Consider the following 12208-nt stretch of genomic DNA (forward strand, 5'->3'; position numbering starts at 1 on the left):
AAATGAGGAGAGGTACTTCTCTTTACAAAAGCATTATTTGTTTAGAAACTTAAAAAAATTTTTTTCTAACATGTATTCAATTATGAGAGACAGAGAGAGAGAGAGAGACAAAGCATGAGTAGGGGAAGGGTAGAGAGAGAGGGAGACACAGAATCTGAAGCAGGATCCAGGCTCTGAGCTGTCAGCACAGAGCCCAACACGGGGCTTGAACTCACGGACTGCCCGATCATGACCCGAGCTGAGGTCGAGCATTTAACGGACTGAGCCACCCAGGTGCCCCTTAAGATGTCAAACCATGGAATTTACATGACTATTTCCCTGGTGCAACAAAATGCAAATGGTTATATTTTAAGATAACCAATTTAATGGCAGTTTGTCAGAAGTATATGAGAATATATATCAATTTCATCAAAGCAAGACAGCTGGGTATCCATGCAACACACATATGCAGAATATGTACCTGGGCATGTGTGTGTGTTCAAATAAGTAACAATGGGTGTTTCTTTTCTTATTTTATGTGTAAGAAGGCTGTATGAAAAGTGTATCAGGAAAACAATGACCTCCTTAGCTCGAATTCACACCATTGCTGATCTCTGGGTGGGTGCCCTCTCCCCCCCCCCACCCCCCACCCTAACCCCCGCAGCAGCTGCAGGGCTGAAATGGGAAAACCTGAATATCAGCAGTGTGTTCCCTCCATTCCTGTCCCCAGTGGGGCAGGCAGGAAATGCCAGCCTCCTCACAGGAAAGCCTGTTGTAGTGAGATTTCCCGATTTACTTTATAAATGCAAGAAGGCCAGATACAGGAGGAGATAAGCGCTCAAGATTGCAAATGCTTATCATCTCTCGGGGTTCTGGGCCCCACAGCCATGACCAGTTTCTTTTCTAGAGACGCAAGCCAAAATTCAGTTTGGTTCCAAATCGAAAAGCCTCCCCAGCTGAAAAATTTGACCATCCCCCCTTGTCAGCCCCTACAGGGAAACCATTTCAGAAAACTTGCTAAAGTTCTACCGTGAGTGAACTTGAAGAGAATCATCTAGGGGTTCAGTTAAAAAAAAATTGGAATAACTGGTTTCCCAAGCTACTAGCTGAAGTCCTGGTAGCCATTTGACCCTTGTCTCAGCTGATCCATAAAATTTTCAGCGGGAACCCTCTTCCCTGGCTCTAATTTTTTACTGCCAGTGCGCTTATATAAAGCGTTGAGCAGAATGAAACGGATATAGGGATCTCAAAAGGACAAAACAGCTAGCTAGCTGAGTGGCTAGCTGAGTTAATAAAGGACATGCAGAACTAGCTCAATTTGAAGTTGCATGTGCTCTGGTAGCCACACAGGCCAACCCACCTTTGAGTCAGAACGTGGAGAAGGCAGTAGGGAAGATCTGAGTGGGGCATTCCACACTTACCTATGTCTTCAAGATCCGCTTTATCCTGCCCCTCCCATTCTAGTCCATTTTTATAAGATGGAACCAAAACCATCACCAGAAGAAGCAGCAAGAAGGCTTCATGGAGTGTGAAATATAATTTCCTATTCTTTCCATTTCCACAATACCCAGTCACTCTGAAGCAATGAGAATTTCACAGTTGCTCAGTTCATCCCTGTGTCACTCACAAATCTGACCTTTTAAAAAGGGAAAATAAGATTTGGAAAAAACCTGTGTCCCCTTGCCCTCAACCAAAAATTTAGGAGACACCTTGCTTCACTAAGCCTGATTTAAAGACAGACACCCAGAAAATGAAAATATACCCTCTACTTTTGATCTCTTATCTAGGGAAAGCAGGTTCCCTCAGAGGAACTCACAAGGCAGTGAGTCCCCAGTGTTTATTGTGTTAAGTGGGGGACATTGTTTTGTGTTCGGCTGTGACGTGCATCGAAGTAACGCTAAGTGACCATGCTCTCTCCAGGACCCCACTGTCCCCATCTATCAAAGTTGAGGGTCACTGAAAAAAACAATAATGACACATCAGACCAGTATTTGATCACACAAGTATTTACACAGTGTCTTTTCCGTCTAGAGGTTGGAAGTACTTGGTCAAAAGCATCCCAATTCTCAAACGATTATCCTTAGACGTTAGTATCAGAGATATTATTGATCTCTCTCCTCACTCAAATACCTCCCACACCTCACCCCACTCCCACCCCCTCCATTAAAAAACATACCGCAAGACCTTTGTGCCAAAAGTAACTAGTATTGGCCCTGCTCGACTTTTCTAAGGTTTTTTTTTTTCTTTTTTCTTCTGTAAATTGGGGTTCTGAAGGCAAGAAGGGAAGAATGAAAATGGCATCTGTATTTCAGACGGCATTGCTCTAGTGTCTTCGGTGGCCAGAGTGGGCACACTTTTTCTTCTTTGGCATTTTTGTCAACAGCGTCCCAAAGGGTTTGTTTCGTTTTCAGCTAAGACAATCCTCGTCCACTTCAGAGTTACAGCGGACACACTGACTGTCCCACTCCATCCAATTATGCCTGGAAGCCTTTAAAGTCACCGATTCATTCTCCTTAAACTGTGGTAGTGACTCCTTCTACACAGGACCCCGAACTTGATGCTTTCATTAATTCTGTTCTCTTTCCTCTTTTTATAGGGTTAAGTCCAAGTCGACAGAGCAAAGATAATACAGTCCTTGCAAACCTTTGCCTTCTCAGTGATATCACTCAGGTCCTTCTCATGACCCTTCCCCTGCAAATGAATGAATGAATTATTCCATTCAATCAGAAGACACTGAAGCCACACGGAAACCTTGCTAGAGTTATTATGAAGGATGAATACCACAGTCTTTTCAACAGGAACAGGAGAAAGAATGTCTCCCAATGACCTACAAAATACGTATAACCATAGATGAGACTAGGAATAGGCTCTTGAGAATTATAAAAATTTAAGCTAGAGCAGGGCTCAGGGTTAGCTAATAAAATCAAATTAACTAATTGACATTCATGAAGAGATAACTTAAGGAGGAGAGAAACTTGCTAAGGGACCAGAGGGAAATAATATAATGTACATAAAAGTCTTTGGTCTTAGGGCTCGTCTTTGCTTTAATGCTTGGTCTCCTCCATTCTCCAGTGACCTCATCTCTTCATCTGCAGTCCTGGGAAGCTTTATATATGTCTAATCTGCAGCTAGAGGTGAGGGACGAATCTGTCAGCCTGGGAGAAGTCCTTCCTCTTGCACCCATTCGGATCACTGATCTCTCAATCCATTGGTTCTCCGTCCTTGCTCTGAATGCTCTTTATTTTGCACCCTATGTTCCCCCATTCCAAGATCCCCTTTTACACTGAGAGTACGTGTGAATGGCAGCGTGTGGGTGTGCGTGTGTGTGTTGGTATATGATAGGAATCAAAGGCCTGACCAGCTCACACACATCTCAAAATCCAAAGTGCCCCCGTCGGCCAGCTCTTCTTAGGGGACCCTGTTCTACTCACTGCCTCCATTTCCTGGACTTATCTCCCTGAGCAGATTTCCCACTTCTTTCTCCTTGTAATTTCCAGGAGCTCAGTCTAGGTTTGCAGCCCGGCAAGGGCTATAAGAGGACACAAATAATGAGAGATAAGGAGCGTGACATCTCGTTGGCTACCCTTTAAAATCTGAAATTGCTTGCTAGAGGAGCAGGAAGCAACTTCCTTCCTTCCCGTCATTAAGAGCGAAAGGAATAGAAAATATAGAGGACATTGAAACTCAATGAGGTTTAAGCCATTTTGGGGGGTGGGGAGGGGAGGTGGAAAGAACCACAAAGACCAGAATATTGCTTTACACACAAGGCTACACATGGCCAGAAACATTGTGGATATGCAATAAATAGATATTTATCATCACAATGGGTTCCAGAAGAGTTGAGTAAAGTGTTTCAACCCTGTCAATTCTTTTACTTGCTTGGAGAAACCAAATCATGGCAAAATACCTAGTTCGCTAGGGCTGCCATAATAAAATACCAAAGTATTAGTGCCTTAAACAACAGAAATCTATTTCCTCACTGTTCTGGAGATTGGAAGTCCAAGATCAAGGTGCCAGCAGGTGTGTTTTCTCCTGAAGTTTCTCTCCTCGGTTTGCCATTGGTGGCCTTCTCACTGTGCCCACACGTGGTCTTTCTTCTGTGTTCCACATTTCTGCGTACCAATCTCTTTATAAGGACCCCAGTCCTATCGGGTTAGGGTCCATCCATCTTACCTTATTTACCTCTTTAGAGGCTCTATCTCTAAATGCATTCACAGTCTGAATTACTGGTGGTAAGGGCTTTTGAGTATACATTTCAGGGGGGACACAATTCAGTTCATAACACTACTCATCAGGAGCAGAGCTAAAACTGGAACCCAAAGTTTCTGTCTAACCCTAGACCATTAATTTGCCTTTGATTCACATCCTTTCCCAGGTTAAACACTCTCACAGAATTATAGCATACTCTAATCGGAAGGCATCTCATGATGATCTAATGGTAGCTCTCTCATTAGCCAAATAAGGAAGCTGAGTACTAATTGGCATAGAACCCATGGTGGCACCACCCAGATAAAGTGCCCCCCCTTCCCCTGCTGGGAGCGTTTCTTGGATTCCAATCTCCCACCCTTCTAAACTCTGTACCAGGGTCACTTGCTAATGACCAGGCTCTGGATTACAAATCTATGACCCAAGGAAGCAGCCTGGTATGAGCTGGTGAGGCAGCAATAACTATGGAACAACCCTCCCCCCCCCCCCACACACACACACAACCCTTTCCCTTTGGAAGCAGTTAGAGGGATAAGCTGGCTTTAATGAGTCTTCCTGCCCCTTTTTCTTCATTCTCTCCTCTCTTAGGCTCCTCCTTATGGCAGCTGTTACCAATTTCAGCAATTTTCTTCTGGCGAAATGAAGGCTCCAGGTGACAAAGGGAGTTGGCTGTATCTTCCCAGAGGATGAGATAGCCAGGGTTCTAATCGTACCCCACCTCCCTATTCCCAGACGGGTGGTTGGGGCTGCAGGCACTTCTCCCATTCGGCATCCTTAACCCGCCCTACCCCCTCACGTACACAAACACGGCAGGCTTCCAGGTCTATGGCCAGCTCTGAAACCCCAGTTGGAAGGGAATCCAGATCAGCTCATCTGTTTTTCCCAGGACCACCAAGATTTTATTATATGCATGATCCTTGGAGTGAATGCCCATTCTGGCTCTTAAAATTATAGGAAGAGGAAGAAATAGCACACATACCTGAGTGTGTGTGTCCACACACACAACCTGAAGAGTTGGGTACCAAACTAGGGGAGGACACCCCCATCAGCTGACCATACCCATGGTACTTGGGCAGAGGGATGATCTCAGGATTCCTGGTTAAACCATGTATGTAAAAAGGAAGCCAACACATGAGCACTGATTTCATGCAACCCTGCAAAGCAGAAAATGAATTCGTATACTCAGGGGAACTGTCCCTGTCAGTTTGCCCTTAATAACAACAGGATGGTTTTGTTTTTGTATGTTTCCTTTTCCCCTCTCTCCTTATTGTTCAGAAAGAAGACATGTGGTTAAGAAATTGCCCCACTTCTCTGCCTGTCCATTTCAGTGTGGACACTGGTATCCTGCAATGAACAAAACAAACTCAATGCTTGCCTTCAGGAAGCTTACAATCGAGTGAAGAGAGGCAAACCTCAGATAGATAGGTCTACAAATAAGGACGTGATAGCACCTGTGACACATAAAGAAGGAAGAATTTAAAATCTGTGATAACAACTGTGAAATCTGGAGAAAGTACTCAAGTGATCTCTTACAAGTCCCCTCCAAGAAAAGAAAGGAGACTAGGGAGGTGAAAAGAAAATGACAAAAGACCAAGGCTGGAAAAACTTAATCTGGATGGTGAGGTATTAATTAGACAATTTGTTTAGTGCTCATCTCCTCTAATATAGCTGAAGCCCTCATTTTCAAATTTCCAACTTCCCTGAAAAGAACATCTGTTTAAAATGCACGACATCGGTACAGGATGCAGGAGCACCTTCTGTTTTATTTGTGGTTGCTTGGAATAGTGTTTGCTCCCTTTGGGAGGCAAGAGGATCTCTCCAAGAATCCCAGGAACAAAATTCTGGGGGCACTGGTTCTTGTACTTCAGTCCCCTCCCCTCCGCAAGCCTGTCTTGTTTTCCTAAGCAATGGTCAGGAATGTGCTGGGAGGGGGCAGCCTGGCCATCAGCCCCCAGCCCAGGCAGCCCCAGTCACGGTCCCAGGCTGGCCTTTCACCTCATAGCTCTCCTGGCTGCTCCTAGTAAGCAGCAAAATGTTTCAATATGTTGAGCTTTGGGGGAGGGACGGAGAGAAAAATCGGGATATTGTTGAGAAGGAAATAATGAATAACCCTGCCGCCAGTCTTCATACCCCCCACGTGGGGAGATCTGGGTGATAAGTGTGCTTTCTCCAGAAATGGAATCCTAGCAATTGCTCTTGGTCAGAAATTTCCAGAGCCAGTTGAGGGGTAGGGAGTGGGGAGGCAGAGAAAAGGGAACAGGTACTGAATTAATTCTCTCAGTGTCCAGAACCAAAACAGTCAGGGGTCTAGGCACCCGAGAAAGAACAAAGCTTGAGCAACTGAGGCTAATTCTCGGAGGTACACAAAGCTGTGGTTTTGCTCTTACAAACTGACACACTCTCTACCTTTACCTGTCACCGCCCCCCCTGCTTCTCCCTCCCAAGTTCATCTGCTCTGGTCTTTGCCAAGCGTTCTGGGGGGGTGGGGAGCTGGTGCTGAAGCTCCTGGTTACTGGAGACTCAGAAGCAGCTCCAGGGTGTGAAAACCACCCGCCAGGGAGGGAGCAACACTGGCAACTCCTCTCGAGGCCGAGGCCGGGCTGTTTTGCGGAGAATGGCCCTAGACTGGGGAACTAAAAGAGTGAATGTGAGCACAGACTCGGCAATCGGAGCCCCATTCAAGGCCACGTCTTAGAGTGAAGCAATGAGCAACATTCCAAAATTAAAAAAAAAAAAAAAAAGAAAGAAAGAAAGAAAGAAAGAAAAGAAAGACACAACACAAATTCGAGGACCCAGAAATGCCTCCTTAGTGAGAGTGTTGTTAAATGTTGTGGTTTTGAAATTAAAAGTCCATAATAGGGTCGTTTCCCTGACATTTGCAAATCACCTTGCTCTTATAGATGCTGCCTGGAAAATGTGGATCAGAAAAAGATGTATTCAGGGGAGGTCCACATAAAGGGAAAGGTAACCTTTAAGTAAGCCAAACTTCAGGGCTTGAAAAATCAAAGAGGACCTCATTCATACTATGTAAGTCCCAGGAATAATTATTTGCATAGCGATCATTTAAAAAGTAAATAATCAAATGAAAGGAGGCCTGGGTCCCGACGTCTCTTCTTGGCTTTACGTTTGCGATATGTGTGTGGTTTCTAGTGTTCCTTGACATTTCCTAGCAGCACCGGGAGGTTTCTGGAAAAGCAGCTAGGGGCACACGGGTGGCTGTCTATTAGAACAATTCATCAGACAGCAGTTGAAATATTGATAAGAAAACGGAAATCAAATTAAAAGACGGGAAAAGAGAGAGGAAGGGGGAGTGGGACGAAGAGAGCCAGAGAGAGGCGGCAGAGAGGAAAGCGGCAGGGCGCACAGACAGAGGAGCTCAGCGGTTCCTGCGGGCCCCCCAGCTCCTGCTGGGACCCAGGCTGGCGGTCTGGATACACTGCAAAGAAAGGTGCAGCTTGACTCCGGGCAGCCTGCAGGTTTAATTCGGCACCACCAAGGATCTCGGGGGCTCTGGTAGCAGAGAATTAGCACTCAGAGCTCAGACATCCTGGAGTTTCAGGAGTTCGGCTGCCGCTGGCCAAACAGACGAGGGTGTCTAAGGTGAGTGTTCACGTAGGGGGGATCTCTGAGGGGACTTAGGGTGGTGGCGCCTCTCCCTGCTCCAGCTGCAGTAGGGAAATGGGAGGCTTTCTGGGACTCTTTCTTTCTCTCATTCTCTGGAGGGGGGGCTTTCTTTTCTTTCCTTCCCACCCCCCCCCCACTTTCCTTGCAAATTTCACTCCAAGTTGCAAAGAAAATCGGGGACACTCCCAGGGAGAGGACAGAGGCAGGGAAGAGGTATTTAGGAGCCCAAAGGAACATACCTGGTCCCTGAACTCGTGTGTGTGTGTGTGTGTGTGTGTGTGTGTGTGTGTGTGTGTGTATTGTGGCTTCAGGAGCCAAAAGCTGGAATCTGTTAGTGGGGAGAAAAGTGCTTTATCAGAAACACATTGGCTGCCGGAGAAGCTGCAGGCTGCCACGTTAAAGATGGTTTAAGAGAAGGAAGGCAAGAGGGCCAGACTTGGCAAGGCAGGGAGAGACTCACCCAGAGGCACCTGGCATCTAGGGTGGTTTTTGCACCCGCTAGCCCAAATACTCAGACTTCACACACCATCTCCCCCGCCACTAGAAATGCGGCTGCGTCATTCACTATCTTGGTCTCTGCCCTCAAAACTCTTTTAAGGAGCTGGGGCTGGGGAAAGGGCCTCCCTAGATCTCTAGGACCTTCAGCCAGTCGTCCTCCCCAAGCGGTCCACTAGCAGGGAAGAGGGGGGGCAGCTGGCCACTGGTGGAGTCCTGAGGTGGTTGGGGAGGCAGGATGAAGATCTGTGTCTTGAGGGCCCAAGCTTGGCAGTTCTGTAAATATCTGCTCCCTGGGGCTTTGGGCTGCATTGGTGGGGAGACCTATCCCTACCAGGGCAGGGTTCTCTCTTCCGGCTCAGAGGGGCCCCTGTGTCCCTAGGTGTGGAACTACCCAGGCCCGGGGTCAGAGTGGGGGTGGGTGGTCTCATCTGTGGATAGAGGAGGGTTACAGGACTGCAAGGAAAAGCCACAGGTCGTCTTGAGCCGGCTCTCAACCTTCGCCATCCCTTAGCCTGAAGTCGGGAGGCAGAGACGCAGAACTGGCTCCCAGTACCTGACCACGGGGATCCTCCCTTTCTGGCCTGGGCGATCAGAGCCATCCAGCCTCCTTCCCCAACCACCTCCCCCCTCACCCCCCACCGTCTCACCCATGTTGTACTCTCTGGTGACTGAGGTTTCTCCCACCCAGGTTGGTTCTTGGGCCTTCCTGACCCTTCCTCACCAACGGAGGATGTTTCAGACAGTCCCCGACACGTCGTCTTACGTCAAGGTAAGACATGACAGCGTCTTTAAACAGGTAATGACCCCCAGCCCCTCTGCCACCGGGCCTGTGGTCGCTCCCCGCTTTCCCCGGGAAAAGGGGTGGAGGGTTCAGCGGGTGGATCTGGAGCCTGGGGCGCTCCCGACCACCCTAGGGTGGCACAGACCCTCAGGAATCCTTGGCTGGGGAGGAACGCTCTCGGTAGGCACTGATCGGGAGACTGGAAGTGGGTGAGCGCGATGAGGTTGGGCAGGGAAAGCCGAGACGCCAGTCGGCGGACCTGCGAGCCAGCATCGGGTCCCAGTGGGTCCTGCGCCCGCTCCGCCGGCGCACAACAGGTTTCAAAGTAAGGGTCTGCGTGTACTGGGGAGCGTGCACATGAGCCTCTGGGCGTGTGTACGCGGCTGTGTGAATGCCACGCGCTTCTCCCACCGGCTCGACACCCCGTCTGTCCTGAAGCCCACCTCTCTTGGCCCCACCCGCCCTCCAAAGAGCAGACTGCTACATTTGACAGAATATAGAACTTTTTTTCCCACTCACAACAGTTCCCAAGAATGTAAACAAACCGAGGCCAGGACATCTGGGTTGCACGTTTAAATGAAAATGCGCCAGCGGGGCGGGGCTGAGGGTGCCCGGGGTTGGGACCCAGGCGCGACCTCCTTCCTTCCGGGTAGCAGCCCCGAGCCGGGGCCAGCCCGAGTCCCAGGTCGGAGGAGGAAGGGCCCACCGCGGTTCTGAAAACCTACCCCTCGGGTCCCGCCCCCCCCTTCTCCCTGAAACTCCGCCCCTGAGGTCCCCACCCCCACCTGCGTGCCCACGCTGAGCTCCCTCTGGCATCCGGGAATGCCACGCAGTGTGGGTCAGTCTGCCGGCCCGTGGCCATCTCGATGGGGTGCGACCCTGGGGGAGCGCCACTTTAGCGTCCAGCCCTCCTCCCATTTCTCTAAAGGGAAATTTGTTGACACGAGGTACTCGTGTCCCGACACCCACCCCTTCCCAAGGTCTAAAGGAGTTTTATAGTCACTTGAAGGAGGCCGGGTCCCGGAGCCTTGGCGGGGAAGAGGTGTTTAATCTGTGATGAATGAATGAAAAATAAGTGACTCCATGTATCGACAATCAATGAATAGATGGCTGGACCGATGGCCCCCAGGAAGTGGCAGGGCGTACACCGGGAGGCTTTAAAGCGCCCTGGGGTTCGTTAAGTCCAGTTTTCCGGAGAGGTTAGGCAGGCTGTGACCCCTCCCACCCCCGCCACGCCCAGTTCCAGAAGCTTAGGGAGTTTTCACTTCCAGCCCGGCCCCAAAGACAGCAAGTGCCCTCCCCCCCCCCCCCCCCCCCGCCCCCAGCCACCCCTCCACCCCGGTCTGCACACACCCGGGGATCCAAAACCTCAGGGATGACAAAGCCTAGAGGGGCAAGTGGGAGCCCAGGAGACTGACCCGGGCCCGGAGTCAGAGAGAAAGCAAACCGGCTCAGGAGAGCGGAGCAGTCTGGAGTGGGGAGCAGGGAGAGAGGATGCAGTCCAGGAGCTGTGGGCAGCCAAAGGAGCCGCTCGCCGCAGGAGCTCTTTTCAAGGGGGAAAAATGGATTTTTCAGCAGCCACAAAGTTTGTATTGTTGCACAAAGGGGTGCATTGACGGCGGCGAAAGGTCTGCGTGGCAGGGACAATCTTGGGTCTGTTCCGCCGGCTCCCTACATCGACCATTTGCCAGAGGGGCACAAACAGTCCCAGGCTGCCAAGCCCCTGCCATTGCGCGTCAGGCACCCGGCTCCGAGGTTGTTGACAAACACCGAGAGCCCAGGCGCCCAGGCCCAGGGCCTGAAGCCGAGCTGGGCGCAGCAGTCAAGGGCACCCCGTCCACCCGGCAGCGATTTGGGCTCTGAGAACCGCCAGAGTGCTCAGGGGGTTATGCGCAGGACAGCCCTTAGAGTGGGGATGAGGCTGGAAAAAGCAAGGGACAGGGAGCGAAGGAACACCAGTGACTCTTTAAGGCCATAACACGCAGTAAGTGAATAATGGTGGTACCATTAAGGTACCCCTTACATTTGCCAGGCCCTGTTCTAAGCATTGCATTTATACTAACTCCTTTAATATTAATACCAACCCCAGGAGGTAATCCATTTTGCAGATGAGAAACCGAGGTATTGAGAGGTTAACGGAACGCAGCTTGTAAGGGGTGGAGCTAAGGACAGAACTGTGCTGACCGCCAGGGGTAGGTCCTATTATAACACCACTGTACAGATGAAGGCACTGAGGCACAAAGAGGTTAAGGAGCTTGCTCAAACCTACAGAGCTGGTAAGTGCGGAGCCAGAATTCAAACCTAGGAGCCTGGCCCCCCAGCGAGGCTTTCAACCTGGACGTCCCAACTTGCAGCTACGGGGTGGATGGAGCACGCAGGAGACCCAGGAGGAATCCTGGCCCCGTGCTATGCAAATCGCAGTCGATCCCAGTGCCAGGGGCACAACTCGGAAGGTCCCTCGCCCGCCCCACCAGACGGTCAGGGTCCTCCACTTCCCCCCTTAGCGAATCTGCCCTACTCCTTACACTCACTCACTCCCTCACCACCTACCCTGCTGGTTCAGCCCCTGCTGCATGCTGGAGGAGACACCAGCATGCACACCACGCACCAGACCAAAGGAGGCTTAGAGCCCCAGAATGTTCACCACCACACGGCCCAGGGGCAGCATCTGGCCAACAGGTCCTGCAGAGGGGCTGCAAGGACACAGGTCTGTACTTAGAATAAATGCCGTGTGGGGCGGCCGGGAGGCAGGAAGGACGGAGATTGGAGGGGATGAAATTCTCCCTTCCCCTCTCCACCCCCCGCCCCCGCCCCCACCCAAGCCCCAGTCTAGGCGCCGCTGGGTGAGAGTCCCGGCACCTGGCTGGTCTCCACCTCTTGTCAGCCTGCGCTCTCTGGTCGGCCTCGGACTCCCTTGGGATTTCCTCGTCGACGCCGCGTGGTCTGGGGACCCGGCCCCGAGCGCCTCGGGCTCTGGGCGCAGAGACCCTCCCCCAGCCGGGCCAGCCGGCCCCCCGGCCCTCCCGCCGCCGCGGCCTCCCACGTAGCGTTTTGAACCCGCTTGGCGCTAAGGCAAGAACGAGAGTGGGGAGCGGGCAGGGCGAGCAGAGGCTCTAAATC

The 12208-nt window shown here is 50.7% G+C and overlaps 1 protein-coding gene and 1 long non-coding RNA gene across 3 annotated transcripts in view; one reads left to right on the top strand and one right to left on the bottom strand.

Moving 5' to 3' along the window:
* Nucleotides 1-341: 341 nt before the first annotated feature.
* Nucleotides 342-8082, bottom strand: LOC123600924. The gene is made up of 3 exons (XR_006713883.1): nt 8049-8082; nt 5165-5339; nt 342-2670 (listed from the first exon to the last, which is right to left on the bottom strand). It is a non-coding gene; the product is annotated as an uncharacterized LOC123600924 (long non-coding RNA).
* FLI1 (Fli-1 proto-oncogene, ETS transcription factor) overlaps nt 7527-12208 on the top strand; it is a 130380-nt gene continuing 125698 nt past the window's right edge. Inside the window, exons 1-2 of one of the 2 annotated variants that reach the window (XM_045483447.1) lie at nt 7527-7785; nt 8996-9103. In XM_045483447.1, coding sequence (XP_045339403.1) covers nt 9038-9103 — 66 coding nt within the window. In that variant the 5' untranslated portion in view covers nt 7527-7785; nt 8996-9037. The remainder of the gene's footprint in view (nt 7786-8995; nt 9104-12208) is intronic. The other variant, XM_045483448.1, reaches the window with a different exon arrangement.

This window comes from Leopardus geoffroyi, chromosome D1 (assembly GCF_018350155.1).
Source record: "Leopardus geoffroyi isolate Oge1 chromosome D1, O.geoffroyi_Oge1_pat1.0, whole genome shotgun sequence".
NCBI lineage: Eukaryota > Metazoa > Chordata > Mammalia > Carnivora > Felidae > Leopardus > Leopardus geoffroyi.